At 62.1% G+C, this 7,512-nt stretch overlaps 1 protein-coding gene across 1 annotated transcript; it reads right to left on the bottom strand.

The window, feature by feature from the left end:
• Nucleotides 1-355: 355 nt before the first annotated feature.
• On the bottom strand, nucleotides 356-7,256 carry zyx (zyxin; the record flags this gene model as incomplete). The annotated part of the gene is given in 11 exon segments (NM_001078797.1): nucleotides 356-886; nucleotides 2,468-2,588; nucleotides 3,200-3,378; nucleotides 3,736-3,905; nucleotides 5,256-5,376; nucleotides 5,490-5,836; nucleotides 5,864-6,037; nucleotides 6,039-6,046; nucleotides 6,049-6,362; nucleotides 6,445-6,671; nucleotides 7,002-7,256. Coding segments are annotated over 11 exon segments (2,022 nt in total). The 3' UTR covers nucleotides 356-772.
• Nucleotides 7,257-7,512: the final 256 nt, after the last annotated feature.

The following is a 7,512-nucleotide window of genomic DNA, read 5'->3' as shown; positions in this document are numbered from 1 at the left end:
CCAGAACCCACAGCAGGATAAATACAGTGCCAATTCCATGTATAATACCCCAGAACCCACAGCGGGATAAATACAGTGCCAATTCCATGTATAATACCCCAGAATCCATGTATGTGAATAATTAATAACAAGCCCCGCCTACTCACACAGAGAAGAGACTACACGGGGCCCCAGATTGCAAAAAGCCCCATACCAACCCCCCCTGCCCCACCCCACACACCAAAAAACAGATGGTGCCATGGGATTGTTCCTTATAGACATAATCAGAATGGACCCTCCCCTAGAGGAAAATGGGAAGACCTTCAGACCAGAGACCCTCTCCAATTGGACAGGAAATCCAGACAGACAATGGTTGTTTGTACAAAACAGTTTATTGGTCAGTAAAATCCCCGCCCCCCCCTAAAAAATACAGGAAAAAAATCCCACCATAAAAAATCATTTGCGGCGCAGCAGATGTTCCTTCTGGTTCTCGTAGCGCCCCCTACTTGCCCCCTCTGTGCCAGTTGCTCTGTGCCACGGGGCAGGTATCAAGGTGCCGAGATCCAATAGAAATCCTGACTGTGAGTCCCTCCCCCGCGGAGCTGAGTAAATAGGGGCAGCTGCGCTAGGGGCGTGCATAGATGGGGCAGAAAGAGTACAAGCAATGAGATGAGCAATAGGGACGGGGGCAAGTGGGCCGACACCGGCCGGAGTGTCAGGAAGGTCCCAGAGTCTTTAGGGCCACAGGCTGATGATTGGCTGGATCCTGTAGCCACAAACTGGCAGCGCAAGGTCATCCCAGGGCAGCGCGGGCACGGACAGTGTGGCACTTCTTGCACAAAACGTGCCCGTCCAATGGGAAGCAGCCCCCATCATCGGCCTCAATGGAGAGGGGGCAGCCGCAGTCCTGTAGGGGCCAAACACAAGCACGTGAGGGGGCACGGGGGGCACAGGTGGGTGTGGGCGGGGCAATGCCGGGGGTGTAACTGTGGAAAGGGCAGAGCGCCCCATACAGACAGGGCAGAGCGCCCCCCTACAGCCAGGCAAGGGCAGAGCGCCCCCTACAGCCAGGCAAGGGCAGAGCGCCCCCCTACAGCCAGGGATGGGCAGAGCGCCCCCCTACAGCCAGGGATGGGCAGAGCGCCCCCCTACAGCCAGGGAAGGGGCAGAGCGCCCCCCTACAGCCAGGGAAGGGCAGAGCGCCCCCCTACAGCCAGGAAGGCAGAGCGCCCCCTACAGCCAGGCAAGGCAGAGCGCCCCCCCCCCCCATACAGCCAGGGAAGGGCAGAGCGCCCCCCTACAGCCAGGGAAGGGCAGAGCGCCCCCTACAGCCAGGGGCAGGGCAGAGCGCCCCTACAGGCGCAGGGCCAGAGCGCCCCCTACAGCCAGGAAGGGCAGAGCGCCCCCTACAGGCAGGGCAGAGCGCCCCCTACAGGCCAGGGAAGGGCAGAGCGCCCCCTACAGCCAGGGAAGGGCAGAGCCGCCCCCTACAGCCAGGAAGGGCCAGAGCGCCCCCTACAGCCAGGGAAGGGCAGGGCGCCCCTACAGCCAGGGAAGGGCAGAGCGCCCCCACAGCCAGGGCAGGGCAGAGCGCCCACCTACAGCCAGGGCAGGGCACCCCCTACAGCCAGGGAAGGGCAGAGCGCCCCCTTACAGCCAGGGAAGGGCCAGAGCGCCCCCTTAACAGCCAGGGAAGGGGCAGAGCGCCCCCTACAGCCAGGGAAGGGCAGAGCGCCCCCCTACAGCCAGGGAAGGGCAGAGCGCCCCCTACAGCCAGGGAAGGGCAGAGCGCCCCCTACAGCCAGGGAAGGGCAGAGCGCCCCCTACAGCCAGGGAAGGGCAGAGCGCCCCCCTACAGCCAGGGAAGGGCAGAGCGCCCCCTACAGCCAGGAGGGCAGAGCGCCCCCTACAGCCAGGAAGGGCAGGGCGCCCCCTACAGCCAGGGAAGGGCAGAGCGCCCCCTACAGCCAGGGAAGGGCAGAGCGCCCCCTACAGCCAGGGAGGGGCAGAGCGGCCCCCTACAGCCAGGGCAGGGCAGAGCGCCCCCCTACAGCCAGGGCAGGGCAGAGCGCCCCCTACAGCCAGGGCAGGGCGCCCCCTACAGCCAGGGAAGGGCAGAGCGCCCCCTACAGACAGGGCAGGGCAGAGCGCCCCCTACAGCCAGGGCAGGGCATCCCCCTACAGCCAGGGAAGGGCAGAGCGCCCCCTACAGCCAGGGAAGGGCAGAGCGCCCCCTACAGCCAGGGAAGGGCAGAGCGCCCCCTACAGCCAGGGAAGGGCAGGGCGCCCCCTACAGCCAGGGAAGGGCAGATCGCGCCCCCCTACAGCCAGGGAAGGGCAGAGCGCCCCTACAGCCAGGGAAGGGCAGAGCGCCCCCTACAGCCAGGGAAGGGCAGAGCGCCCCCTACAGCCAGGGAAGGGCAGAGCGCCCCCTACAGCCAGGGAAGGGCAGGGCGCCCCGTACAGACAGGGCAGAGAGGGAACTCACCTCACACTTGTAGCACATCATGTGGAAGTTCTTCTCCAGAGCGACCACTCGCACCGTCTCATCCCGCCCCGGCTCTGGGGCAATAGGGTCTCCGCAAACAGTACAGCGCGGGGCATAGCGCCTACATGACAAGGGGCAGGAACAGAGAATGAGGAAGGCAGAAGGGGCAGGTGTGTAACAATGGGCGGGGGCAGGTGTGTAACAATGGGCGGGGCAGGTGTGTAACAATGGGCGGGGCAGGTGTGTAACAATGGGCGGGGGCAGGTGCGTAACAATGGGCGGGGGCAGGTGCGTAACAATGGGCGGGGGCAGGTGCGTAACAATGGGCGGGGGCAGGTGCGTAACAATGGGCGGGGGCAGGTGCGTAACAATGGGCGGGGGCAGGTGCGTAACAATGGGCGGGGGCAGGTGTGTAACAGGGGGCGGGGGCAACCAACAGACCCAGGCAAAACACAGTGGGGGTCATTTATCAACACTGGGTAAATTTGCCCATGGGCTGTACCCTATGGCAACCAATCAAATTGTTGCATTTATTGTACTACCTGCATCTAGCTGATAAAAGCCAATTGCCGATTGGTTGCTATAGGTTACTGCCCATGGGCAAATTTGCCGGCATCTCCCATCTCCCCACACACAAACCCCCACCCACTCAGCCTCAGGATATCACTTCCCAGCATGCCTTGCAGACACGTATATACAGGTTACCATGACTACAGGGCTTGGGCCACTGACCTGTGATAGTCGCTCACACAGTGGGGCAGTTTGTTGTCATCCACTATGAACGGCTCCCCCTGCAGGGAGCACTTACACACGGCGCACGTGAAGCAGGATGGGTGGTAGGCCTGACCAATCGCCCGTAGCAACCGCTCCGTGATCTTCTTCTCACACACCGCGCAGCACTCTAGCGTATCCTGTAACAGCAAGTCCCTTACTCCTGCGCCGGCACCAACCCGATGTACCGATAGCCCCCGACCCCGTGTGCCGATAGCCCCCGACCCCGTGCGCCGATAGCCCCCGACCCCGTGCGCCGATAGCCCCCGACCCCGTGTGCCGATAGCCCCCGACCCCGTGTGCCGATAGCCCCCGACCCCGTGTGCCGATAGCCCCCGACCCCGTGTGCCGATAGCCCCCGACCCCGTGCGCCAATAGCCCCCGACCCCGTGCGCCGATAGCCCCCGACCCCGTGTGCCGATAGCCCCCGACCCCGTGTGCCGATAGCCCCCGACCCAACGTACCGATACCCACAGTTACCCCTCGGGGGCACTTACCTGGTAGCACTCCTCACACAGGGGCTTCCCGGCGCTCTCGTAGTACTGTTGCCCCTGGAGCTGCTGCTCACACTTGGAGCAGGTGAAACAGGTCACATGGTACAGATGCTCGCCGGCTCGCACCACAGTTTCGGTCCGGGACAGGCCCCGCCCACAGAAGCCGCAGAGTTCTGCCGACAGGGAACAGCGCAAAGATAAAGGGCAAGTAACCCCAGCAACTTACTGTATCCTGTTAGTATCTCCCCCCAACAAAGGAATAAGGGGGTGTTTTCTCTTCTGCCCCAGGGGTATTTGTCAGTACAAAAGCCCAAACCCACAGGACACAAAAGAGAGGCAACTACTTGCTGCTCACTAAATGCGCCCAAGGTGCAGATTGGCACGATTCTGATTGGCTGGGGGGGGGGGAGTCACCCGTGAGTTGAGGCGCCGCCTGTGATTAAATCCCATTTCCCGGTGAGTCGCTTCCTGTGAGTCATATGGCACCAGCCAATGGCACAAGCTCCCTGAGCCTTTCCCAGTAAGCCCCGCCCCCTGCAGAAGTTTTGTGTCAGATATTAGCAACTTCCCACCGAATCCAACCCCCGTCCCTACGTGCCCACAGTCCAGAACCCCCCCATCCCTACATACCCACAGTCCAGAACCCCCATCCTTACGTGCCCACAGTCCAGAACCCCCGTCACCTACATACCCACAGTCCAGAACCCCCCATCCCTACGTACCCACAGTCCAGAACCCCCCCATCCCTACGTACCCACAGTCCAGAACCCCCCCATCCCTACGTACCCACAGTCCAGAACCCCCCCGTCCCTACGTACCCACAGTCCAGAACCCCCCCCGTCCCTACATGCCCACAGTCCAGAACCCCGTCCCTACGTACCCACAGTCCAGAACCCCCCCATTCCCTACGTACCCACAGTCCAGAACCCCCCCATCCCTACGTACCCACAGTCCAGAACCCCCCCCCATCCCTACGTACCCACAGTCCAGAAACCCCCCCCATCCCTACGTACCCACAGTCCAGAACCCCCCCCATCCCTACGTACCCACAGTCCAGAACCCCCCCATCCCTACGTACCCACAGTCCAGAAGAACCCCCCATCCCTACGTACCCACAGTCCAGAACCCCCCCATCCCTACATACCACAGTCCAGAACCCCCCCATCCCTACGTACCCACAGTCCAGAACCCCCCCATCCCTACGTACCCACAGTCCAGAACCCCCATCCCTACGTACCCACAGTCCAGAACCCCCCATCCCTATGTACCCACAGTCCAGAACCCCCATCCCTACGTGCCCACAGTCCAGAACCCCCCCGTCCCTACATACCCACAGTCCAGCAACCCCCGGTCCCTACATACCCACAGTCCAGAACCCCCCATCCCTACGTGCCCACAGTCCAGAACCCCCCCATCCCTACGTCCCTACATACCCACAGTCCAGAACCCCCGTCCCTCATACCCACAGTCCATGAACCCCCCGTCCCTACATACCCACAGTCCAGAACCCCGTCCCCACGTACCCATAGTGTGCGCCTCGGCGGCGGGGGTCGGCTTGTCCATCTCCTGCATGAGTTGTTGGGTCAGCATCTCCAGCTCCTCCACCTCCTTCATGTTCAGCCCTTGGGAGCCGGACGTTTGGTCCTGGAAGGAAAAAGGCAAAATCATTAGCTCCGCCCCCTACACCGGCTTGGGGGACTGCGCACCCCCAGGTCATTAGCTGAAGGGAGGGGCTAATAATGGAGGAGGAGCCTCACCTGGTGGGGGGTCGGTCTGTGGGTGCCGGGCTGCCCTCCCACTCGGTGGGTCCCATCAGGCGTTTGGTTCCTTAGTCCCTCAGGGAGGGGTTTCGTGTCCTTTCCCCCAATGGGCTGAGCCCCAAAACTCCTTCCGCCCTCTGCCTGTGGCCCCAGAGTTCTCTCCCCCCGGGTCTCCACGGGCGGCTCCGGCACCAAGTCTCTCACATTTGCCCTCGGCTTTTCCAACACGCGGGGTTTGTCTCGCTGCTGGGCAAAGCTGAACCCCGGGGCTCGCGTGGCTGATGCAGGGGGAGGAGCTTCATGCTTGGCTGCAGGGGGAGGAGCTTCATGCTTGGCTGCAGGGGGAGGAGCTTCATGCTTGGCTGCAGGGGTCAGTTTGGGACTTGACTGAGATGCAGGGAATCTCTCCTGAGGGGCTTCTGTGGGGGGTTCTGTTGCTGCTTTGGGGGAGAACACTGGGGCAGAAGGTTTAGCCATGAATGTGTGGGAGGCAGATTTGGGGGCAAATGTCGGCCCAGCAACCGGCTTGGGGGAGAATGTGTGAGCCGGGGGCAGGGGGGCAGGAGTGTGTGTGGGAGGGGCAGCTGATGGACCTACAAATGGGCCTGGGCCAGAGGGTTTAGCTGCCACTGGCGGGGGGGCTACAGGCTTTGGGGCAACTGCCGATGGGGGGCTGGGCTTAGGGATGAAGATAGAGGATTGAGCCTTGGGGGCCACAGACTGGGGGGGCTCAGGTTTAGGGAAAGCAGAAGGGGGAGGCGGCTTGGGAAGAACGGGGGCGGGTTTGGGGGCCTCACACAGAACAGGGGGGGCAGGTTCCGGGGGGGAAGGGAGAGGCGGGGGGGGAGGCGGCACTGACGCGGGGGGGTCCTGTAGAAAAGACAATGGAACAAGTGAAGGAAAGTCCAGAACAGACTGAGTGCCCCAAGCACTGACTCACCCTCACACTCACCTGAGTGTCACTCAGTCCTGCGGCTTCCTCCAGCGGGGGCGGTGAGGGGAACGACTCCTCTATGGGGGGTGGGAAGGGCTCGGAGAACTCCGGGGGGGGCGGCGGGGGGAACAGACCCAAGGGGGACCCCGGTCCGTCATCCCCAAACGAGGGTGGGGGCGGCGGGAAGGATGAGCCGGGGGGCGACATTGGTTCCTCATTGGGCGGGGGGGGCGGCAGGACAAAGTCTGCAGGAAACAAACGACACCCCCAATCAGATCTCTGGGGTACCAGCCCCCCCAAGCTTAAATCACGTGACCTACTGCATTCATTTGCCCCCTCACATAAACACTGATTTAAATAGAAACCAAGCACAGTGATTGGCCAGACTGTATCACATGACTACTGGCCACTGTGCAGCCCTCCCCCCGCCCTGTTCATCTGATTGGCTTATTTATAAATTGCTTTCAGCCAATCAAAACCCAGGAAGTGACAAGCCCATCATGGCCGCCGCACGGCTCTGGCCCAATGAGAGGGCTCGGACATCCTTGGTGGCTACTGGGGCACAAACTACTTACCTTCGGGGTCACCACCAGGGGGCGCCATGGAGGGGATTTGCCCCACTTTTCCCACAAACGCCCGGCGCAGCCCGGGGCCCGCGGAATTCTCCTGAGGAACCGGCTCTTCCGCTGCCCTGAAAGGGTTCACCTTGGGCTTGGGTGGCACCACGGGGGCAAATTTCTTCGGGGGGTTATAAAAGGACGGGGTGGAAATGTTGATGGTGAAGGAGGACGTCATCCGAGCGGCGGGGGCTGCTGGGTCCATGGTAACGGCTAGAGAGAGAGAGAGAGCGTCAGCGAGAGGCCAAGGACTGACTCTAATGGCTGCCTTGCCCCAAGCAACTACCCCTGGCCCCTGTATGGGGCTAAAAGGATCCCGTTTCCCATTGGACATCGAATCCAGTTCAATGGATCAATTAGATCTAACTGGCCAATGGGCTTGTAGGGACATTTGTGGCTAAATGTGTCACTGGCCCCCATAGGTCACCGCTGCCTCCATGTCTGGGGCCAAACGGCTCAGGGGCCGGGG

The sequence above is a fragment of the Xenopus tropicalis genome, chromosome 7 (genome assembly GCF_000004195.4).
Source record: "Xenopus tropicalis strain Nigerian chromosome 7, UCB_Xtro_10.0, whole genome shotgun sequence".
Lineage (NCBI taxonomy): Eukaryota > Metazoa > Chordata > Amphibia > Anura > Pipidae > Xenopus > Xenopus tropicalis.
Note: the sequence above shows the minus strand (reverse complement) of the source record. Positions and strands in the feature narration are given on the sequence as shown.